The following is a 26,097-nucleotide window of genomic DNA, read 5'->3' on the forward strand; positions in this document are numbered from 1 at the left end:
AACCGTTTTCGAACTACATTTTTTTTAATAATTTGTGTACAAAAACACATAGGCTATTTTCAAAAATTATTCTTGAGTAAAAATGGGTCTATCATTCTGAAAATATGTGCCAAGTCAGTCAATCATCCAAATCGAAGATAGTCGAGCACGATTTCAGATTATTTTTAACTCATTCTGGATGGAATTCCTTCTATTGCAAGTTACCCCATCTAAGAAAACTCCCCAACTTTTCCCTTGGTGACCTTCGGGAAATATCACGAACATTTACAACGCTGTTAAAATCACTAAACAAAAACCACTTGCATATTTTCCTATAATGTTTTCAGTTGATTCATTCACTAATGCATGCAATCAATTCGAATGCTTATCTTTGAACTAGAGAAAAGTGATGATCGTTTCCTTAGCCGAAGTATTGCGCGTTCCACACCAAATTGGACTAATAAGCGCGTTTTCACTTATTAAAAAGTGTGATAAAACTGCGTTGGTGTCTTGGGTGCACTTATTCCTTATGATGCAAGCAATAAGTGCTCCGAAGACATCAAAACGATTTGACGGAAACGTGCACTTTTATCACACTTTTTGCATTTTTGGGACAGTCCAGTTTCAGATGCAATCAGCAATATATTATCGCATCTATATTTATCTTTGGTTTATAATTTTCACTGAAATTAATGAATTACTTAATGAACAACTGCAGTATAGTGCAAGAGTTTTTTACCCTTCTTATTTTACGATTAACTTTACCTTATTCTTCCCGTGTACAATTGAATATCCTGAATGAACATTCGCTTATAAATGATACTGAGTCCCTGCTAGTGGCCAACAGAAAGCAGCACACGTTTGAGATTGAGGCGGGATTCGTTGAGAGAACGTTTCAGCTACACATATTCAAGACCAACACTTGATTGTTTATTATATTGCGGGTGTTAAAATGCTGTGGGTGAAATACGGTGTTGGTAGAGGGAGTGGCTCATAATCTAACTTTCATCAGCAAAATAAGAAAAGAATAGGTCAAGCACAGAATGTCCGATAAGAGCTAGTGAAACAGGAAATAAATGATGTATTAGTCGTGTTAAAAAAAACTGCGGATGATTGCAATAAAAGTGCGTGGTTTTCGCCTTCCTAGATGTGCAGCAATTGAGAACAGAATTTTTAATTGCTCAAGGCGAAACTCGGCGGAAGACAAAAATGATGATTGTTTTTCGATGGCGATAAACCGAGTCGACTGACTCAAAGGTCAGTACACTAAAGTGACCTTGCCAAACAGTGACATTCTTGCACCTGTAATCATTAGCCCAAATTCATATCAACTCATCTGATCTTATCGCCGCCAATACAGGCTTCCATATACCGCAGCGCATAACTCCGGGCAGTCGCGTCGTCAGTCGTGCTATGTTTGGCGATAAACAAGTTTTCATCAAAGCACAGCTGTTGTAAGCAAAAGCGAAAGCGCACACAAAGAACATTATGACCTGAGAAGTGAGAACATCGAAAACCAGGAAGGGAACAGCGTGCGATGCGAAGGAGCAGACGTTCATTTCAGTATAGCTGAGTACCTCGACGGGTCCGGACGCGATAGGAGATTTTTGCGGAAAAGAGGCGAAGTGTTTGCGAAGAAAGCCGTAGCTGTGTCAAGGCGTCTGAGGCAAAACAAAGCAAAAGTGTGAATCCAAGGGTGTAATTGTAGCCTGCGTAGTGAAGTTGCAGAGAGTACAGTAATTGATCGACGTTGTTGTTGCCTTAGCCGCTCCATTTCGATTCGTGTGTTGCGTGCAGTTTATTCAAGCTGGAAGCATAAGTGAGTTTATGCAATTGGGTAGATTTACTAGTTATTGCATAAAATAATGTGTCATTGGCGAAACAGGCGTTCCCTTGAAAACGTTTGCTTTCTGGTTTTATCTAATCTAGAAGTGATATCTAATTCCCTTATACATGGATTTACCTTATCGGTTTGCGGACCGCTAGATGAATCTGATTTAAAAAAAAAATCAATCAAACAAAACGGTTTTGCGACCGATATATGACCGCTTTGTTGTTCCTTGCCTTCCTTTTTAGAACTCCGAGCACGCTTGAATGATTGGAAGCGTACGCGCACGGAAAGTTCAACGTGCAATCCATACCAGCAGATGACGCAGTTGGAGAAACTACGCCTGCCACTGGTGGTGGCAGGATTGCTTGTTTTCTCAAACCTGTTGATCGTCGTGTCGTCATATCGGGTTGGAGTGGGGCGAGCCGATTGCACTGGACCACCAGTCGAGATTGGATTTGTAAGTGTTTGTATTAAAATAATTGCGATCTATCTGTAAAAGACTCAATCAGAAGCTAGATGTTTGAGCAAAAACAGGATTTTTGAGATACGTTATCACAACAGAAATCCTGATTCATATGAACTGGCAGGGATAGATCGCTCATTATTTTTTTAATATGAAAAGCTAACGGTAAGTCCATCTTAAAATAGATAGATTAATGCTATTACACGCCCAATATTCCCTAAAGTGTGCACTAGAGTGCTCCTTCACTAAAAACACAGAGTGTGGCTTTACGGTGCGTAAATTTTTATGTTTAATCGGGAGAAAAATAGTATTAATGTAGCTACCGTGCCAGCACCAAATTTGACGCGTCCCTAATGATGACGCACTCATCTTATTTTTATCGCATCTCGATTTTGACAAGATATTTTTTAAAACTTTGTTACACCATCATCCCTAGAGCACAGGAACTAATATTTGCAGAAGTAACATTTCAAAAATAATGATTGAAAATTGTCGAACATTATTGAGTGCGTCGATTTAGGAACCGCTTCGAATATGGTGCCTCCACGGTACTTTAAGGTAGATTTACTGAAAATTAAATTGGACTTAACGTTAGCTATCGATATTAAAAAGTGATGAGCAATCTATCCCTGTGAACCGGTCTAAGTTGCAGTGAAAGTGCAATTACTAGTTGCATCTATCTTCAATGTCGCTTCTATCCCTTGCAGATGGGCTACGCGGAGTTTTCACAGCGAGGTCATGGCATCCATTTACGACAGTTTTCCAGAGCGTTCATTTTTGAGGATGAGCTTGGTGAAAGGGTTGTTTTTGTCAGTGCCGATGCCGGAATGATGGGACATGCGGTCAAGCGAGATGTGATTGATCTTTTGCAGAAAAAGTATGGAGATCTGTATCGCTTTGAGAATGTAGTACTCAGTGGAACGCACAGCCATAGCGTACCATCGGGCTTTCTGATGTCGTTCCTTTATGATATTGCTTCGCTGGGATTCGTTCCTCAGAACTTCAACGCGCTGGTAGAGGGAATCACGCTCAGTATTGTGAGAGCTCACGAAAGCATGCAGGAAGGACGAGTTTACGTTTCGGAAACGGAGGTTTTCGATGCCAATATCAACCGCAGTCCCAGCGCGTATGAAAATAACCCTAAAGAAGAACGAATGCTCTACAAAGACTACACAGATAAAAAGCTAGTGCAACTGAAACTAGTAGATAGCCAGGGGAACCCCTTAGGTGCAATCAATTGGTTCGCTGTCCATCCGACTTCGATGAACAAAACAAACTGTTTTCTGTCCAGTGACAATGTTGGATATGCGTCAATTCTGTTGGAGCAAGAAATGAATCCGGACAGTTTGCCAGGACAAGGGAAATTTGTGGGAGCAATGGCAGCGTCGAATTTGGGCGATGTTTCTCCGAATGTGATGGGACCAAAGTGTGAGAAAACGGGTCTTCCGTGTGATCTACTGACGTCTTCCTGTCCAAGCGGAACGGGATCCTGCACCGCCTCAGGACCTGGCAAGGATATGTTCGAGAGCACGAAACTCATTGCAAAGCGGATTCACAATGCAGCATCGGTAAGTGCAAATTGCAGTTAAAATTTTCATAATTTTCGAGTACAAGATAGGTTAGGTTTAGGATTCATTATTAAAGAGAGATCGAGGTCAAGATAGTCTAAGTCCTACCCAGCAGTAAGGCTTTTTCCTGTTATTGAAAGATTCTTCAAAAAAGAATCTGTTGTCATGTCTTTAAGCACGTAGCTGATCCAACCATTTGTTGGCTGACGCCGTATAAATACATGAAATGTATTAGCTTCGAGCGTTTGAGTTTCGACAAACACGCGTATGGATTTATACGTTTATCTATTTTTAAATCTTTCTTCTGCTTCTTCTTCCTCCTCGCATTTCAAGCTTATTGCTTATCGTATATTAGATTATTCCGTGCTCTTAACTTAGTGTTCCGATTGCACTTCCACAGTTTGAGAGCTTTCGATGCCTGTACCTTTTTTGCACTATTATAATTGTGTGGCAAGTACAATCATACCCTATGTCCAGGGAAGTCGAGACATTTTCCAACCTGAAAAATTCCTAGACCGGACCAGGAATCAAACCCAGCCACCTCCAGCATGGTCTTGTTTTGTAGGTGCGCTTTTACTGACTGAGCTAAGGTTTTTTAAGCTTTATTAGCGAGATGCTTAGCTCATTGACTAGTTCATCTTGTAACTGAGCTAAAGGAGGTATCATACATTCCATATCAAATCGAGTTACTCCGACGCTGACCGACTGGCCGGGGTGGGACAATCCGGTGCCAGGTACACCGATGAAGCTCCCCTTCCGGACGTCAAGCGATGGATCGAAACTTCATGCAGGCTAGGTGGCAAGAAGAATGGTTGGCAAACCAAGGACCGCTTCTAAGGAAGATCAAGAAGAGCATCTTGGGAACCTGAAGGAGCAACGAGTCATCTCCAGGCTACGCACGGGTCACACCCGGCTTTCACACGATTTCGGTGGAGGAGCTTTCCGCAAGACCTCCTTCGTCTGTAATATGGTGGCTGGTCGAGCACATCCTCTGCGTGTGTCCGAAGTACGAGCTCATGCGGCAACACTACGGCCTTTCAGGGAATATTTGATTATTTTTCAACGTTTGATTTCTTCCTTTCGGCCGGTGGGGATCTCTAACAGACAGGGGTACCACCTTCCATGGTGAAGCTCTGTCTTGTTCGTGTTAGTCAATAAGCTAACTCTATGTCAATGGTCTAGTTTGTTTCCAAATTTGAAATGTCGTCCAACCAAGACTTGAGTCTTCTACCTTTTCTGCGTGCTGGAAGCAAGTGAAAGTACTGCCACTACGAAAAAAAACACATTTGAACGCGTTAACAAATCTAAGACCTATCAGCATCTTGTGTGCGATGTCAAAGGTTTTTGAAAATCTTTTGAAGCAACAAATGTCAGCGTTCTGAGCACCATCTATTATCGGATTGTAAAGCTGGTTCTCACAGGGAACGTAGCATTAAAACTGCGACATATTGCTCCTGTTAGATTTTTCTAAGGCGTTCGGTTCAATCCCGCATCGAAAACTATGTTCGAAACTCGAGACGAAGTTCAATTTTTCCCCTGGTGCAGTAAGCCTCGTCGATTCATACCTATTTGGAAGAACTCAAACTGTCTTTTGTGGCAATCAAAGTTCTGAGATTGGCAAGGGCGTACCACAAGGGTTGGTGATCAGTCCTTCGTTGTTTTGCTGCTGCATTAATGTTCTCAAAACAGTGCTAAGATGGTGCTCAATTCAAATCTATGCAAACAATATTCAACTTTATATAAGACAATTTGGCCCGTGTGTTCGTGAGCTAACACGAATGGTTAACGAAGACCTTGAGAGAGTTGCTGAATGGTTCGATCGTAACGAGCTTTTTGTGAACCAGTCAAAACGCAAGGCAATTCTCGTTAAGGGTCCCCGGCGTAACCCTGTTCGCACTGATTCGCTGCCTGTTATCACCCATTGAACGGACAGACAGAGCTGTAAAGCTCGGTTTCGTGTTTCAAGCTGACTTGGAGTGGGATGGACTAATTAATCAGCAATGCGGGAAAATCCACACCTGTCTGCGCACGTTCTATAGTGTAGCTTCCGCCGCACCAACGAATGTTCGGCTTAAGATGTTCAAAGCTCTAGTTCTTCTGCATTTTCTGTTCGGAGATCTTCTGTATGTAAACCCTAGCGCAAACTCCATGGGCAGGTTACGAGTAGCACTTAATAGCTGTGTCCGTTTCGTCTATGGGCTTGATCGGTACGCAAGAGTGAGTCATCTCCAGCCAAACTTGTTCGGTTGCTCGTTGCACAATTTGTATAAATACCGTTTGTCTATTTGTGAAAACTTGCCAAAACGTGTTCCTCATCTGCGCTCTTCCAGAAGTTGATCCCGTTTCAAAGCCGTCGATCGCAAAATTTGATCATTCCACCAAACAACACGGCAGGTTACGCAAGCACAATGTTGGTCAGAGGGGTGGAAAATTGGAGTTTTGGATTTGTCGATAAATTTTAGACCTAACCTACGTTTATATTATATAACTGTGGACATACGCTATTATGTTCAAAACATTTTACGACACGGAGGTAGTATTTTAAAAGGAATTACTCCATGATAAGTAAACAAACAAACAAAACCAACTCTGTAGTGTCAAACTGTTTATTTTCCCAAGGCCTTATGCCTATGATATTTACCCTGCAAAGTGAATAACTAGCCAACGGCTAAATTTCACTAAATTAAAGAGAAACCGGCAATCCGTAAAAAAATCTATGTCACTGGTGCGAGAAAAAAACGAGCAGTTTTTGAAAGAAGGTAAGTTATGTGATGATGATATTTAATCCGTGCTGCTAATAATCACGAAACCAGTAAAACTCGAAAGAATGCGCACGTTTCAAGGATGGAAAAATACTGCGAAACAGTGCAGTAATTGTTTGCCAAACTTGAATTATACAAATTTCAGTGAGTGACCTTCTAAAGCATGACCCACTTAGTAATGGAACAACATGATTTGGGTCTATTTCGGATTTGAAATAACGGTTTTCACTCATGTGCATACTATTCCTTATATTTTAAGAAAAAAAAAAAAAACGAAACGAATTATTCGTCGTGGTTTCGAAGGAATTCTCGAATTTTTCCATTAATACGACCCATCAAGCGGTGCACAAGGGTCTCTTCCTCTGTTTTGGCGATGTTATCTCACCAATGTTTCATCTGAGCTGCCATTTTGATAACTGTACCTTTAACCTTCTGTTTCCTCTTCATAATTTCCCAGTAGTTATCATTGGGCCTGAATAGGGGACAGTTAACCGGATTGAGGGTTTTCGGAACAAACTGAACTCCGTTGTCATTGTACCATTGTTGTTCTTTCCGACTGTTGTGACAACTCGCAAGATCCGGCCAAAATGTCACCGGACCATCATGTGACTGGATGGAGGGCAGAATTCGCTTCTGGAGACATTCGGTTTTATAAATCTCCGAGTTCATCATTTTCTCAGTTGCGAAAACCTTTGTCTTCTGGCCGCAGCTGCAAATTCCCTGCCAGATCATATATTTACGTGCGTATCTGCAAAAACTAATTTGCATCTGTCAAGGACACCTCCTCCAGCCTTCGCCTTGTAAAATTTTGGTCCTGAAAGCTGTACGAAGTCGGCCTTTACATAGGTGTCATCATCCATAAGTATGCCATAAGGTTGACATACAGCTTTCAAGCACGGGTTCTAGCTACGGTATTTTGCTTGAGTGATCGATTTGGTTACCTACTCGCGCGGACCTACGGACGGCATCACTCAAATCGCGATCGGACATACCTGGGTTGCTTCTGATGGACCTCACTACCTTTCCATGGAACTGGAACTGCCAACCGTCACTCCGGCGTTTACTTTGAGGCTTCCGGTTCGTCGTCAAGGTTTTCCTGTACATGTTGAGCACGCGTCATACGGTGTTTCTAGGAAAATTTAATACTTTAGCCAGCTTGGACGCGGACGATAGATTTTCCAGCAGACTGTGCACGTTTTTGTTTTTAAGCTTGTCTTGCATGGTGACTGTCTCCAAAACAAGAGCGGTTTATGGACTGACAAAATACACGGTTATTGTTATTGTTAATGCCAACAAATAGACGTCAAAAGCTTCCGAAAACTTCCACTACAAACGCTGTATTAAGTAAATTAGTTTGTTCCATTATCAAGCGGGCCATGGTTTATACTTGAACAACCAAAAAATAGCGGTCTGAAATCTCTCAAAAAATTTTCCAAGTCCGTATGCTGGGTGTGGCCAATTTGGTCAACAATACTCAATATTACTTCCAAACGTTTTGTTTTTTTTTTAATTCCATGTGATCTGGATACAGGACTGTCTTGCGTCAACGTCGAGAGAGCAACGTCAGTGATGACAGGGCTGGTAGCAGGTCACTTTTTAGTTACTTGGTCACTATTTTGAAGCCAGTCACTAAAGTCACTATTTCCCTAAAAATAGTGACTAAAGTAACTTTTTCACTATTTAAATACAGTGAATTTTAAAAATATCAACAAAATGTTTAAATTGGGTACTTAACACTAATAAATTCTACAGTAGTTTTAACAAAGTATACACATCTGTTAAAAAATTGAAAATTTTAACCAATGTGACCAGCGAACTGCAAAACTTTACAAGACCAGGGAAACTATTGGGAAATGCCTTTCAGTTTCGATTAAAAATCACAGAAAATAAAGTTTAAACCTTGGAAACTTTCCGAAGGTATTTGTCTGTGATAGATTTTCAAAAGTCTTTCAAGGATGATTAATAACTAAAAAATCCAAACTAAATTTAAGAGAATTTTAAAGGATTCTAGGGATGAACCAAGATAAATCAGAGAAGAATAACAAAGTACAAGCTACGAAAGTGCTCTGAGGACCAGTTTCTTTATCTCTGCTTAAATCTTAAGCCAGGTTTACCCCTCCCCTTGGCTAGTTTTTTAACCTGGACGTTGTTGGGCGGGCCTAATCTTATGCTTTATAGTGGAGCGTTGGAGACTGTTGGTTTAGGTCCGGAATCGTTGGCTCATGCCGTGACAGAATAGCGTCATGAGCATGCGATGAGGATTACTGAGTTTCCCCTCTCTGATGAACCATTGCATAAGAGAACCAAAGTTCTAGCCTGAAGTGATAGTATCACACTTGTTACTCCTTTATTTGAAAGCCGCGTTGTAGTACGCTTACGTATAGGCACTGACGTTGGGTGCGATACTGGCGGGTTTTGCCGCAAATCACTCTTATTTTATTTATTTTTACGCAGATAGATTTATTTGGGTTTGCAAGGGAATTATACTATTGAAATATTTCAGAAAGTGCCCAACAGTGCTCCTTCTATTTGCGTGACAAGCTTTCGTTGTTGTTTTCATTGAGGTATTACTCAGGGAACAATGTTTAACATTTTTGTACATGGTATTGCAACTAATCTTATATGTGCTTCATTTTGATTTGGGATAAGTGTTTGAACTATGGCTCGGAATTTCCACTGTGGCGCGCTTCTATTGTGACATAACCATACGTATTTTTGTTGTGCGACATAGTGGAAACGTGTGAGCGTAGTTGAAGCATATGCCCTATGTAATTTAAAAATCAGCTAGGAAACTAACTTCAAAGTGAAGCATTTTAGTCACTTGAAGGTGTCACCTGGGACGAACTAATATATATTAAATATAGGTCAAAGTCAAAAACAACTTGAAATACGTTAAATTTTAGATTACATTCTCAAGTGCAGGTACTTAATAAAGCATGGTAGGTAGATTAGAGATTTCAATTATTTATTAAATTAGACTAGAGATGTCATAATCATCAAACGAACTTCAATAAGAAAATTTAGACAGCCTAGTAGCATTAAGTGGATTAACAGAAGAGTTAGGATGCGGAGGGTTTGCTTAGGGAGGCAACTAGCCTTTAAAGCAACTGGCAACTAGCCTTTTCATGTATTGTCTGTTTATTTTGATTATTGCTTTAAAATATCAATTTGGTATATATGTGAAAGAATGAATCAGTGGGAGATGGATTCTCGGTTTCTTCACATTTTGCATCACTATGTGTCATTTCCTCAAAACCCCCCAATAACCGGCCTCTTCAATCACTTCCTTTTCCTATGGCGTTCAAGTGGTCCGCATAGACTATACAGCCATTACCTTTCCTTTATCCTTGGCTTTGGATTGACTTGCGCTCCCATTGCTCCACCAAACGCTGCAAAATGAAAATGAAAATGAAATTAAATCTTAAGCCAGGTTTACCCACATAGTTAAACATACGAGAGTCGCTTTTGATTATTGTTTAAATTATTGGAGACGCAAAATTCAGCTCCGAAACCATTTTGGAAATAATTCAAAAATAATTGACAGTGAATTTTAACGAGAGTTCTGAGAAGAATAATTGGATGAGGATACTAGGTCCAATTCTGATAATAATTCAAAATTAGTTCTGAAATTTGGCTTAGGGGAGCTTTGATAAAAATTGCATGAAAATCCCGTGCACTCCAAAGATGGTCTCTGCGGATAGTTCTAAAAGAATTCTGGAGAGATTTATGAACATACTTACAAGAGAATTCTTAAGAGTTTGAAATAAATTCCGAGAAGAATCCCAATGAAATTGAATTTTGAGGGCTCAATCTCAAGGGATTCTGAGAAGATTTTCAAAGTTGTTCTGTGATGGATTTTTTGTTTTCAGAATTCTGAGGAAATACTATGGAAATTCTAAGGAGAATACGAATTAAATTTCCAATTGAATGCAGGGGAGAAGTCCAAGATTATTCTAAGCAGAAATGTATGAGGTCAATTGCATGGGAATTCTAAAGAGAATTCAAAAACATTTAAAATGGATTTATGGAAGGAGCCTCCAGGGAGTTCCTAGAAAAATCAATAAAAACGAAAATAATCTACTTTAACTAATCATGCGTTATTACTTCACGCGTGAATTTAACGATTTACATAGCCGGAGATGCTTAACGTCAAATTTCAGACTTAGAATGGAGATTTTATATGACAGATGAGAGGATTTAATTATAGAGTTTTTTCGCCACGAGCTGTCTTCGGGCGCGGACGCATTTGCATTTTGGTCCGCAAGTAATTTGTATATATATATATATTTTTTTTTTTTTACACTTCGACAACGACGCGTGTGGGTCTCGCTGGCCATTTGTACCTTATATTATCGCGTCGAATATTTAAAACATAAGCAGTTATGCCGTGCGGTGTAATATCATGCAGCATCAACGACGACCGCTTTCTATGGAAGTGCGAATTTTGCAACAAAAAATACCATGCTGCCTGTGTCGGAGTACAGCGACAACGGGAGCATTTCATCACGGCATTCATGGTGCCTATGTGTGCTGACTGCCAGCACATTTTACGGAAGGAAGCCGACGTGAGGAAGCTGCTTCATCAACAGGAGCAACTTGTGGAAGCAATCCACTCTCAAACGGACGCGAACCACCGCATTGCTGCTGACCTAAAAAAATTCTGCTTAGTATCAGAATTATTCGACAGCATTGAGCACCTGCTAAATGACGTAAAAGAAACGTTGGCAGTAATAAATAAAAACAATAATAACATGTGCAGCGCGGTCGGCCAGCATATGAAAACGTGTGATTCACAAGCGCACGCGACAATAACCGGCATCAACGAATCAAATTCGTTGATGTCACAAAAAATTACAAAATTACTTGACGAACGGCTATCAAGCTTATCTAATGACATGGCACTTTCAATAAAAGGGGCCGAATCATCACCTCATCATCATCATCCAGAGCCGAAACTTCTGGAAATTCTTGAGGAAGTGAAATTTGTATCTGGGGCTGTTTCTAGTCTTCAGATAAATGCTGCAGAACCTCATCAGAAGACCTTGGAGGAAGAGTTAGCTGAAAGTCCTCCAGTACACAAAAATACAATATCTCCAAAAACTGACCATTCATCTCCTGGATGGCGGTTTTTAGGCAACAAATGGCACTGGAAGCAGGACTGGTCTAAATTTGACGCAAAACAACGGACTCGCAGGTTGCAGGAAAAAGCTGCTGAAAAATCCAAACGCAGCAGAAAACGACGAAAACAACAACAAATCCACACCAGCAGTACCAAAAACATCATCCAAGGAAATGAATACAGCCGCGCCAAGGGATCGGACAAGCAACTACTGGCCACAGCGAAAGTACAATTTGCTGGTCCGCCATTGACCACCGACCACCCAATTGCAGCCCTCTCGGTCCCAAAATTCATCAACTTCAGGAAGGGTGAAACCATCAACCAATACCGGACAGAAAAGCAGGTACAACACAACAACAAGACTGAAACGCCGTCATCATTGCAATCAAATACAAATACATCAAATCAAACATCTGGATGGTCACTCGACCCTATGCGCCCACCCATCGTAAGCTTGACGCAGCAATCAGCTGATGGGGACGGGCGTTTCCTGAAAGCACGACTACGGGACACAAAAATAATGTACATCGTTCGCCTTTATTTGGCATATATGCATGACAAGGAGCCATCGTTTTGCCATGAAGGAATGACCACTACTAGCATCAAAATTAATTTGGCATCCGAAGGACTACCGACTTCAGCGGAGGAACTTCGGAAAATCTTTTTCGAGGTGCATGAAGAACATGGTGTACCAAAACAGGCGGCATCTGACGATTTGGAATCCTATCGGCGTCATCTTAACAACCAGAGGATCCAACACCTGCAGCGTATAAGGGAAAGCGCCGACAAATTTCACAACCCGAATTTTCGGAAGCAATGACTCCTTTCGACGAGAAAGAGGTAAATAATAATACCAATGAAAATATTTTATCAACCGACGTACTTCCAAAAGTCTCTTCACATAAACAGAATGCGACTGAAATTTTGATTTACTGTCAAAATTTCAATCGCATGAAAAGCCCAGCTAAAATGAAGGAAATCTATCAAAATTTATTATGCTCATCCTTCTCGGTCATTCTGGCAACTGAAACAAGCTGGGACGAAAGCGTGAAAAGTGAAGAAATCTTTGGAAATGCTTTTAATGTATTCAGAGACGACAGAAATTTTCATGCAACTCAGAAGAAGTCAGGCGGTGGAGTCCTTATAGCTCTTTCGGCCAATTTTAACTCAGAAATTATCTTTACACCAAAATTTACAGAATTTGAGCATATTTGGGTGAAATCACACATTGCCGGTGAAACGCACGTGTTCGCCTCAGTGTATTTTCCACCAGACCATGCTCATAAAAGCACTTATGAAGCCTTCTTCCAAAGTGCTGAACAAATTCTATCTGAGCTTCCTCCTGAGGTTAAAGTTCACATCTATGGAGACTTTAATCAACGCCATGCTGACTTCATTCTGGACTCTGAAAATGAATGTATCTTACTCCCAGTCGTTGGGGATAATGAAACATTGCAGTTCATTTTTGACAAAACTGCTAATTTAGGACTGAACCAAATTAACCACATCAAAAATCAACAAAATTGCTATTTGGACTTTTTACTAACGAATATTTATGAAGATTTCTGTGTGACCGAATCATTAAACCCATTGTGGAAAAACGAAGCGTTTCACACAGCAATTGAATATTCTTTATTTGTACACGAATACCAAAGACCCAACGACTGCGAATACGAGGAAGTCTTTGAATACAAATTAGCAGACTACGAAAAAATCAAACATAAATTAAACAGCGTCAATTGGCAAATAATTCTAAGGAATGAAGGAAATGTCGAAACTGCTGTAGACATCTTCTACCAAATTTTATCAGGAATAATTTTGGAAGAAATACCTTTGAAGAAAAAAAGACGCTACAGAAGCACAAAAAATCCAGTCTGGTATAACAGACAAATAAAAAACTTAAAAAATCGAAAACAGAAAGCACATAAACATTACAAAAAACACAATAATAGTGAAAATTTGGCTATCTATTTGGACTTATGCGATCAACTAGATTTAGCCATCAGTAATGCATTTGAAGAATTTAATTCAAAAACTGAACTTGAAATAAAGTCCTGCCCAAAGAACTTCTTTAATTACGTAAAAACCAAATTAAAATCTGACAATTTTCCATCAATAATGCATCTTGACGAACGTGTCGGGGATAGCTCGGAAAAAAATTGTAAGCTTTTTGCAATTTTTTTTCAAGAAATCTATACGACATTTTCCGATGAAGATCGCGACCGCGATTATTTTGCATTTCATCCAGAATTTTCAAGGGACATTGGCGTCAATCAACTTCAAGTGCAGGATATTTTGCAGGCTTTAAAGAATTTAGACGCCTCAAAAGGTCCTGGACCTGACGGAATTCCTCCAGTATTTTTAAAAAGTCTAGCAATGGAACTCACTGCTCCATTGTTTTGGCTTTTTAATATGTCACTGGAATCCGGAACCTTCCCAAAAATATGGAAAAGCTCATTTTTAGTACCTATTTTTAAATCTGGCCGAAAATCTGACGTACGTAATTATCGTGGAATAGCCATTATCTCTTGCATTCCAAAGCTTTTCGAGGCAATTGTAAATGAAAAATTATTTCTTCAAACCAAAAATAGAATTACTGACATGCAACACGGCTTCTTTAAAGGACGTTCGACCTCGACAAATTTACTTGAATTTATAGACTATTCATTAAATGCAATGGATAATGGAAACCACGTAGAAGCTCTCTATACAGACTTTAGCAAGGCATTTGACCGAATTGACATACCAATGCTTCTTTTCAAATTGAAAGAAATTGGAATTGAGCCAGGACTCCTGAAATGGCTTGAATCATATTTAACGAACCGCCAACAAATAATTAAATTCAACGGAAAGAAATCGACCCCAATTCAAGTCACCTCAGGAGTCCCGCAAGGCTCTCATCTGGGACCTCTTCTTTTTATTCTGTACGTAAACGACATTTCCTTCATTCTCAAAAAAATAAAATTGCTAATCTATGCCGACGACATGAAGCTCTTTTTGGAAATAAAAAATGATGAAGACATCAATATATTCCAGAGTGAAATACACATATTCTACACATGGTGTAAAAAAAGCCTATTAGAACTGAATGTAAAAAAATGCAACTTAATATCATTTAGCAGAAAAAGAACACCATCAAACATTTCAATTGCATTAGGAAATCAGAATGTAGAAAAATGTGAAAGAGTCAGGGATTTAGGGATTATCTTAGACTCCAAACTAACTTTCATAGACCATTACAATACAATTATTCACAGGGCAAATAACATGCTAGGCTTTATCAAGCGCTTTTGCTATAACTTTCAGGACCCATACACAATTAAAACACTATATATTGCCTATGTGAGGTCAATACTGCAATATTGCAGCATTGTATGGTCTCCATTTTCAATCACGCACGAAGAAAGATTAGAATCAGTACAAAAGCAATTTCTATTATATGCCCTTCGTAAATTAGGTTGGACATCATTTCCTCTTCCATCATATGAAGCACGCTGCATGCTTATAAACATACAAACATTAAAAGAGCGTCGTGAATATGCAATGGTTTCGTTTGTAAACGATATCGTTTCGCAGCGCATTAACTCAGCAGAACTTTTATCAAAATTAAATTTTTATGTACCTACTCGACAACTCAGAAATCGAAATTTATTTGCCGTAACCCATCATCGCACAAATTATGCAAAATTTGGGCCATTAAATCGCATGATGGCGTCTTACAATCAATACTGCGAAACCATTGACTTTTCAATGTCTCGGCATAAACTAAAACAATATTTTAACTCCATACGGAATCATAACTCGTAGGAAGTAAAAATATAATAGCTGACAATAAATTTTTTAATATTCTTAAGAAAAACAAATTTGTATATGTATTTGTACTAGTCTACATCGGTTGATGAAATAAATAAATAAAGTTCCGTTATAGTACGGCAGTGTGAAAATTGTATATACAAAGTAGAAAGCGAGCAAAGGACAATTTTGAGGAAGGTACGAGATTTCGTTGTGAAATTCGATTAAATTAGAGGAATTTATGAAATTTGATTTTGAGTTCCATGACATAAAAAGTTAATTTCAAATTAAACCCTATTTGAATTTTTAAGTTACCATATAAATGGTGACTTATTTAGTTTTAACAAGTCACTATTTGATCACTATTTCCGTAATTTTAGTCACTAAAGTCACTACTATTAAATCGCATCAGCACTACCAGCCCTGGTGATGAAAAATATTGTATTAGGGGTTTGATCTAATTTCCATCCTACTAAGCACAACCCGCGCTTTACCTCTCTTTTCTGAACGAGTTTAAACAAAAAATTGAATAATTCTGTCAAACATGACTTCTAGCTTTATTCACCTTTCCATACGTACCGTTGGATTTAATAAATAGTCACAAATTGTTGAGATATTGTTTAAAATCTAATACCGCTTCTTGATTCTAAATCTTTTCTACGAGTTTCAATTCCGTCCTAACGCATTGAAACGCCTTTAGATTTTCTTCGTCCTACGGATGAACGAAAAAAAAGGGGATTCGATAGGAGCGCTTCTTTTGTTTTGAGAACAATGAGTGTAAATATTCATACAATGCGACTTCTGTTGTAGCTTATGAACTAACGCATCGGAACAAACCTATTATTGATTTGTGCATGGTGAAATCATTGATATTATTGATCTTTTCTGATCGATAGAACGGAGATGGACGATTACGACTATCTTCGTCGCACTCCAAGCGCATGAAAAATTCCGTATGAAGTCAGTCATCTTTCATTTACGTCGTGAAAAAAAAACTATCTCAGTAGGGGAAATGCAGGTAATGTCGGCCTAAGTGTCCCTAATTTGGGCCCGTAGATAAATACAGTAATCGACTAAATTTTCAATAGCAACCGAATAGTCCGATCGGTCCAACTTCGCTTCGAACAGTTCTGCGCTCTTCGTTGGTCATCTCAGCTGCTGCTCGATGTCCGCCGACCGTAAATACTTAGCTGACGATTATCGCTATCCCTTACGTATTACGTACAGGACAATAGACACATCTCGACTCGTAGCCTATTCACTCGTGTTTTGCTGAAGATCAGCTATAGCAGCAATGGTGATATTCCAGGGTTGTAGTATTCTGGGGGTCTTACTCTCGTATACTACTGGTCCACTAAGGAAAAGAAGAAGTGCTCATAGTGTGGTAACTACACGCTAACTTGAAAGTACTCATTAATGAGTAAAAAAAGACCCATTTTGAAGAAAAGTGGCTTAACTCATTAATGATTAAACAATTTTACCCATTAATGAGTATCTGTTACCCATTAATGATTAACAATTACTCATTAATGGGTAACAGATACTCATTAATGGGTAAAAAATTTACTCATTTAATGAGTTAAGCCACTTTTCTTCAAAATGGGTCTTTTTCAACCATTAATGGGTACTTTCAAGTTAGCGTGTAGCCTGCTCACATGCACGTTCAACGGTAAATTTTTAGTTCATGCATGTTAGAAAAAAAGAGAAGTGAAGTTAAACGATGTGATAGGATTCGTTCAAAAGGATTACTGTCGGCCTCTTTTCGTCAATGACGATGGCTGTATGGAAATGATGGCTTTTGTACCGCGACAATTTATTTTTGGTTTTCGTCAAACGTCATTGACCAAACTGACCGTTACCAACTCAGTTTGGGTGTCACAATATCAGCTTCAAACGTTAATATTGATGCAACGAAGAAACTGTTAGATTTATTTTTCTGTTGAAGTCGAACAGCTTCGCATCATGCTAGCCAGGGTTTCAGAATATCTGCTTCAATCAACATAATCGATGCGACGAACAGACTGCTAGCTTTCTTTTTCTGTTGAAGTCGAGGAGAAGCTCAGTCAGTGTCTACAAACAAATTTTCAATCGCTTGTCTCTCTTTGTCCCGTCGCTTCATTTGACTTTCTTTCAAGCTTTGGTGAAGCTGACGAGTGAAAGAGCGCTCGACTTTGCAAGTTTCGTCTTTCATGAAACACATGAACAGAGTTTTCATGGCGTATAGGACGGAAAATGAAAATATATATTTAAAGAATTTCTCACATGAAAACACGTGTTGATTACACGCAATATGTTTATTTACATTACATCCACATATTTATCTAAAAAAGTAACGAAAACAGGACATAACGCATAACGATGAAAAGGATTTAAAGCCATAATGAGGTTTTGTTTAACTTGAAAATCGACGTTATTTTCATTGAAAGCGATGAGCGAATCCACACCCAGTCTATCGTTCCAAGCGCGTTTTTTTTTTCATTTTCGTTCAATGCTGATAGTCTAGCTAGGCAGTATAGAAATGATGCGTTGAACACGTTGTATGAAAGAAACAAAACTTGAGATTATTTAAGAGCTTAGAAAATGTAGAGCCCTGATTCTAGCACCTTTGTCGGCGTCCAAAATCACATTTTTGTATCGTTTGTATCTTTTTCTCCCATCGCTTCATTCGTGATTCTTTCATGCTTCGGTGATGGTGACGAGTGAATGAGCGCTTGAATTTCATCTTTTCGTCTTTCATGAAGCACATCAACCGAGGTTTCATGACGTGTATGACGAGAAATGAAAATATATACTCAAAGCTGTTCTCACATGAAACCACTCAAATATTACACGTAATGTGTTAAATTTATCATCCATCCACATGTTTTTCTATAAATAAGTAACGAATACGGGACATAACGCATATTGAACAATTTGACAGAGCAGGTGACAGAGTGTCGGTGAAAGGAATTCAAAGTCAAAATGAGGATTGTTTCAACTCGAAATCGACATTACATTTCAGGGGTGAGCAAAGCACTGGCGAGAACAGGCACACCCTAATAAAATGTTATGGTTAATTTGCTTAACGACGTGTTCTGGGTATCATCCAAACCATTTGTGGAATAGTTCAATCATTTGGATTATCGTTCGCTTATGGTATTTTTTATTAGGGCAGCCAGCCTTTTGTTTTCGGTTCGCGCTGATAGGCTAGCTATGCGTTAAAGAAATGGTGCGTTAAAAACGTTGCATGAAAGAAAATAGAACTCTAGTTCATTTGAAAATGTAGAGCCCTGCATGTGATTTGATTGTTCACTTGATGTATTACAAAAATCTATTTAGTCCTTCATTGGTTGCCTGACGACATTTTGCAAAATACCCATACGATACATCTCTAACAAGGAAATGGCTCTGATACCCTTTGACTAAATTTTGCATTTTCTGATCAGGTGGGGTCGTGCACGTTGTTAAAAAGCTTCAGACGGCATCAAAACTAATCAAAATTAGTGATCTATGAATATTCAATGATATAAATCTAAACAACGGGCGAATTGAACAACAAAAACTACCGAAATAACAATGATGCCACCGACTCCGGTTGGAGGGTTTTGGGCGACAGGAAGGTGTGGAAAGCTGATTGGACGGAGTACGATGCTCGAAAATCGCGACATCTGAGCCAGAAAATCTCATGTAATTTTTATGGCCACACAAATAAACAAATACAGTAAAAGCAACGTAATGTCAGCTCATGCACTGTATTAATGATAATTTTGCCCTTTTTGGCAAGTAATATTACACCATATTTTCGACACGATTAAAGTGCATACACTTTGATGTGATATTAAAATAATTTTTTGATGTGCACCGATTTCTCACGAATAAAAACTCAATCTCGAAAAGTAGTAACACTATGAGGTAGAGGAATGATTCCTCTATCATTTGGTATAGTTTGTTTGTGAGATTCAGCTTTTATTCAAGAGAAATCAGTAATTGACGTGTTTGTTTACAAAAGCAATTACGCCCAAATCTGAAATCACTCCGGATTGCCCTCTGTTCTACCCTATCAGAGCTTTGTGTTCAAATGTTGCCAGGAAGATTACCTGTCTCAGCACACGAACAAATCACACTCAAGTAATGACGTCAAAGATACTCGCTAGTAGCGTAGATGGAAGTTATTTTGGATCTGACTAAGCAAAACACCAGTACACAACGGATTCCGAAAATGTAAACTAATTCATTCACCACACGCTTCAGTTGCTTTAGGAAAACGCAATTCCATTTAGCTTGTTGAGCAAAAAAAAAGGCATAAACATGTACCATGTACGAGGAGATTGCGAGGGAAGTTCTGTTTTAATGGTCTAACAAAAACGTAGAGAAAAAATCTAGATTCGTTCTAAGAACGTTAATTTTGCATGTCATCATGACACGCATGCTGAATCTGGTTTTGATTTCTCATATCCTAGAATCACCGGTATAAAATGAATCTTGAAACACGGTAGGTGCTCTTAATAATGACATCCATGGAACTTTTAACTATCATTTAACATGAGTCGGAGGAATCAAAAACAGTTGTTGTTTATTCTGCAGTCAACAGAATAAGAGCTCGCTGTGTTTATTTATTGTTTTCAATCATTGCGTTCATTTCTATAATACATATACATACATTTATTCTTCGAGTGCTACACAGAATCGTTAGCTTATCGTTTTAATGGTGGTAGGTATATACCATAAATCAACACGACTCTAAGCAAAAGTTTTGCAGATCATCCAAACAGGTACGGTATTAAAAGTTAATCCGCGTTAGAGCACCGCCACGGGAGGCGCTATCTCTATCCCTATAATAAGGCTCCATCTAGGTAGCTATTTTAGCTTAGCACCCCATTCTTCCACCGGTAATGCATATTTTGAGTTTAGTGACTTGAGTAATGTCTTTTCATCGTGTATTGCTAAAACTCAAAACAATATACATACCCACGAAGAACATCGTCATATTGATGTAATATTTAATTTTTATCAGTCGATCGATGTGCAATAGTTGTGTAGTTATATCATGAATATTCCAAATGCATTGACGGCAGATTGTTTCCCGGGAGCAGCTGATTCCATCGTTTTAAGTGACGAGGAAGACATTGAAGTTGTAAATCATTATGTTTACCAGTCACATGAACTGTTGTTAAGGGCTTTGGAAGAAGACGAGAAAAATCGAGCTGGAGGATCTCGGCCTGGAAAAAAAACCGAATATCAACAAAGGTGCTCATCTAGGAGCTGAGCGACTGTTGCATGATTACTTCTCCGATAATCCCACGTATAGTGATTCACAGTTTCGGCGGCGGTTTCGAATGTCCCGAAACTTGTTTACAAAGATTGTTGCAGAAATAGAAGCCGCGAATCCTTACTTCGTGCAAAAGCGAGATGTGGCTGGTAAACTAGGATTAACTGGCCTTCAAAAATGCACCGCCGCAATCCGTCAGCTTGCATATGGCATGCCAGCGGATGCTGTAGATGAATACATCAGGATGGCAGAGACAACAGCGCTGAAATCTCTTGTGGAGTTTTGTGAAACCACTGTTCGTATTTACGGCCCCGAGTACCTACGCTACCCAAAACCTGACGATGTGGAGAGGTTGTTGCGTGTTGGAAAGAGTCGTGGATTTCCTGGAATGCTAGGATCCTTAGACTGCTGCCATTGGACATGGAAGAATTGCCCTACAGCATGGGTCGGCCAGTTTCGCGGAAAAGAGAAAAAACCAACAATCGTCCTGGAAGCAGTAGCAAGTTACGATCTTTGGATCTGGCATGCCTTTTTTGGGATGCCAGGTTCAAATAATGACATTAATGTTCTTGACCGCTCTCCATTATTCTCGGAGATATACAATGGCAGAGCTCCACTTGCTAAATACACAGTAAACGGGCGACAATACAGCGTTGACTACTATCTTGCAGATGGTATTTACCCACCACTAGCAACATTGGTACAGACAATTTCTTCTCCAGTTGGACTAAAAAAGAAGGTAACAAGGATTTTTTTAATATAATTTTATCAAAGAAAAATTAGACTCTGATACATCTGATAGGGTAAACGCTCCTATAGTTGCGGTACGTTAGAAGCGTTAGGTTCCTATAGTTGTGTATTGAGTCTCCATACACAACTATATAGGAACCTAACGCTTCTAACGTACCGCAACTATAGGAGCGTTTCCCCTACATGTTATTTTCTCATATTCTCAGCACTACGCACAAATGCAGGAGTCTGCCCGGAAGGATGTCGAGCGAGCGTTTGGTGTATTGATGTCGCGGTTCGCAATCATTAAAACACCGGCTAGGCTCTGGCAAAAAGATGTCTTGGAATCAATAATTACAGCTGCATTATTATCCATAACATGATCATTGAAAATGAAAAAGATGATCCAACGATCTGTGAAGCGAACCCTGAAAGCAACATCGATGAAATTACAGCTGACATCCATCGGATAGGTCCAGAAAATCAGGAGAAATTTGAGACATTTTTGTCACGGTACAAAGCTGTTCATGATACTAACCAGCACTTTCAATTGAGGAATGACCTAATAGAGCATCTATGGGCAATGAAAGGAGAAGAAGATGAGGAAGAAGATTAAAGTGATGAATTTTCAGGTTTCAAATATGTTCCAGTAATCTACACTACAGCTTCAATAAAAACTAGAGTATAAATTCTGGTAAAAATAAAGCAATGTGGATTGATAAATACCACTACAGTCTGGTCTCCCAAACTCGATAATGAATATGGGGTTATTAAACCCATAACAAAGTATGAGCATGTACTCTTGAAGATGGTATCGTCCCTGCCAGGTTCAAGTTCATTTTCTATAACATTACATCTTCCGTAAAGCTGGGTTTAGATAGGGCAAGTCAGTTGAATTCAACTGACTTGAATGCGAATTGAACGTGTAAACCATGCCATTCAACTGACTTGATCAACTCACTTGAATTGAAAAAAAGTTGAACCAGGCTCAACTTTTCAAGCCAATTGAATTCAACTGAGTTGATCAATTGACTTGCCTTGTCTCAACTCAGCTTAACTCGATATCCTCCCTAATTGAATTGTGGTTTCAGTATTAAAGTGTCGAATGTATTGAGGAGCATCCATTAATTGCGTCATGCGAGATTGAGGTAAAATTAATCCCCCTCTGCCATTCGTTACGTTTTTGTTATATTTTATGCATTGCTTGTCATATATTTCTAAGCCCTCTTCTTCCCTTAGAGTGAGATGTAATCAATGGATGCCCCCTTGGGTTCGTTCTGTATTCTGGGAACCAGAATGATCAAGTAGGGACACAATGAGACTGGTGATGTTCGTAATGCTTCGTTACGTAAAATGATAAAGTTAGATAGGGGATATCCCCCAGCCCAGACATCTCTCAATACCGTACATTGCTGATTTCCATGATTTCAAAGGTAAATTTGTATCACTAATATGGTGGAAGCATAAAACAAGAAGTAAGAAGAAGCATACATTCCAAAACACATGATTAACATGAAATACTGTGATAACCATAACTATCTTCGGAGCAAGACTCATTCTCTGAATTGGATGGCGCCTCGGCACAAGCCTCGGGAACCCAGATGCTCTCATCAGTGTTGGAATCTGCGTTTGATCTCGCATCCAGGATATGAATAGAGCCTGCGTCATATTCATCCTCAGAATCAGCAGGTGGGGTTGGAACGGTTTTGGTGGCATCGTTGCTGTTTGAATCGGCATTTACTTGCGGACCCGGAGGCATTGCTGTGTCGTCTTCATTGATGGGTACTTCCAAAAGAATCTCTTCATAAGACTGGCCGCAACCAAATTGTCCCACATTATCCATAGCAGCTTTTCGTGTTTCGTTGAGGATACGTGTTTGTTCCAGAATATAGAATTCTCTGGCCATACCAGTCATTTTATCCAAGTCGATTGACATTATAGCATGGTTCACCATTTGCTTGTAAGCCACAGTTCTCTGGATGCTGTCTTCGAGTTTTTTTTTGGTCAAAGCAGCTAAAATTCTCCCATTATTTGCCATTGCCATACTAGCATCCGCAAAGCTTTTCCTTGAAGCTTCCGCTGTTTTGCTTGCTTTCTGTCCCATTGGCCGAGAGCATCCAGCTCCGGAAGTATTCTCCGCTTCGTCACATGGTAATCCAACTGCTTGCTCCTCTTCCGCTTCTTGAGGAGTGGCTGAGCGTTTACGCCTCCCAGTTACTGTTGATTTCTGAACAAAAATATGAAAGAAATCATTTTGTACATACATATTCAAGCTGGAAAAACCTACCTGTTTTGCTGTGGCTTGTTGGATCCATTTTGGAGCACCCTCCAAAATCTTGAAGCAGTGCATCAGACTGAATGATGTTCCTTCCTTGGTGTTATACAGCATAAGCGCTTGCTGCAACACGTCCTCCGGAGAAGCACCGCTTTGTTGCCGGGATTGAACCTGTGCCAGGCAGCCAGCAAACTTATTCACGCTTCTGTTTATGGTTGACCACCTGGACTTTATCCCTTTCATTCCCCGCTGCTCGGGGTCAACAGCAAAGTTTTTCTCCCGGCAGATTTCTGCAAACATTTGCTGGATTCTGCCATACAATGTTTCTGCCTTCTGATTTGTTCCTGTGATGGGGTCCTGGGACACATCCAACCACGCGAGACAAAGCGCCGTATCTTCTTCGGATGTCCAGCTTTTTCCTCTTGCTTTGGTATTCATCCTCAAAAAAAAAAATGAAATTTAATGCACTGCGAAACAAATCGAAACGTAAACTTAACCACGAAACGTAAACAGAAAAGCAGAGCAGCAGTGTCACAAGCAAACAAAATAGCGACCCAGTGCAGAGTTTTAGTGGGGCGCCAAATATGAAAACTCATAACTTGATTTTTGTTGCGTTCTCATTTCCCAACCCCGTTTAGCTACTACCGGTGCGGGCATAAGTTGCTATATGGGGCTCGAAAATAGAGATAGGGACCCGTATGGGGACTCCCGTGGCGGTGCTCTTAGAGCTTACCGCTATTAGTGACAATCGATGTATTTGAATTGTGTGTAGATCACTAATAGCGAATTGGTTTATTATTCAGTTACAACCTGGATCGGGTATCAATATTGGGTCTGCTTGTGTTCTGTCAAACGTCAGTTTGATCGATTATTTTTAAAACCTATCTCAGGTTGAGGTTCGCACTAACAAAAAGTTCAGTTTCGCTTATAGAGATTAAATCTAGACCAACAATCGAAATAGGCGGAACAATCAAAAGTAAACAATGAGTGTGTTTTGATTCTCTAGAAATTTGCGTTTAAAGCCATTGTTTACGTTTGATTGATCCGCCTATTTAAATTGTTTGTCTAGAAATATTAGCTTAAGCACTGTTCCCATTTTGGGTTGCTTATATTCATTCCTTTTCATTTTCCATTCCAGAAACTACTTCGCTCCAAAAAGACTCGTGAAATTCGTGGTCCCATAGCGTACGCTCATAAATTCATCGACATGACAACGGCAGTAGTTCCGTATTACAATCGCACAACCCAACGGAAGGAAGAAGTACACGGGTGCTATCCCGCCATGGGATACAGTTTTGCAGCTGGAACCACAGACGGTCCAGGAGCATTCGATTTCCGCCAGGCAATGCTCACGGATACCACATTTTGGAATACTGCAAGAGATTTGATAGCCGTTCCCACGACGGATGATATAGCGTGCCATGCTCCCAAACCAATCTTGGTGGCAAGTGGTCGTACGACATTTTCGTACGAAACGCAGCCCAAAATTGTACCAGTACAGATTCTGTTGCTGAGTGATTTTGCCATAGCAGCTGTTCCAGCTGAGTTCACAACCATGTCCGGACGACGATTGAGGAAGACTATCGAAGGTGCATCATTGGTAGCCGATGGGAAGAAGGTACAGGTGGTGATAGCTGGGTTGTCGAATATGTATACAAGCTACGTAGCGACACCCGAAGAGTATGCCATTCAAAGGTATGAAGGAGCATCAACGTTGTACGGGCCTCATACTTTGACGATCTATTTGTATCACTTCAAGAAGCTAATGAAAGCGCTTGTCAACAGAAGGAGAGTTGAAGAAGGACCTTCTCCACCCTTTGAAGACTATAAGCAGATCACGCTCTCTACAGGGGTAGTATACGATGGACATCCCTTCCGAATGTACTTTGGGGATGTGCAGGACCAGCCAAAAGAAACCTACATGCGAGGAGATACAGTCCAAGCGTCGTTTGTCGCTGGAAATCCCAGAAATAATTTAATGCATGAAAAGACGTATTTCACGGTTGAGAAATTGGTGGGAGACGATCAGTGGAAAGTGATTGCTACGGATGCTAGTTGGGAAACCAAGTTCAAATGGATTCGAAAGTCAACGCTGTTCGCCTACAGTGATATCGAGTTTGAATGGGAAACAGGTCCAGAGACAGCCGAAGGAATTTATAGGATACAACATTTCGGGTATTGGAGATACATTTTAGGAGGGACTTACCCCTACAATGGTACTACAAGAAATTTTAGCATTTTATAGATAGGATAGGAGTTAGAATTTATAGGTTTACGTACTATAAAATGTGATACAAACGCAGTAACAAAAACTAGTCAAGCCTTAGAGAA

The 26,097-nt window shown here is 39.7% G+C and overlaps 1 protein-coding gene and 1 pseudogene across 1 annotated transcript; both read left to right on the plus strand.

Annotated features, from left to right (window-relative positions):
• The first annotated feature begins 1,418 nt into the window (after positions 1-1,418).
• Positions 1,419-26,097, plus strand: LOC135708830 (neutral ceramidase-like). The gene is made up of 4 exons (XM_065230975.1): positions 1,419-1,798; positions 2,056-2,267; positions 2,981-3,841; positions 24,905-26,097. The coding sequence occupies exons 2-4, from the start codon at positions 2,127-2,129 to the stop codon at positions 26,009-26,011; spliced, it is 2,109 nt and encodes a 702-aa protein (XP_065087047.1). The 5' UTR covers positions 1,419-1,798; positions 2,056-2,126; the 3' UTR covers positions 26,012-26,097.
• On the plus strand, positions 20,541-22,257 carry LOC135708854 (uncharacterized; annotated as a pseudogene).

Source organism: Ochlerotatus camptorhynchus, unplaced genomic scaffold, assembly GCF_037179485.1.
Source record: "Ochlerotatus camptorhynchus isolate MF236.1 unplaced genomic scaffold, CSIRO-AGI_Acam_v1.1 ptg000336l, whole genome shotgun sequence".
NCBI lineage: Eukaryota > Metazoa > Arthropoda > Insecta > Diptera > Culicidae > Ochlerotatus > Ochlerotatus camptorhynchus.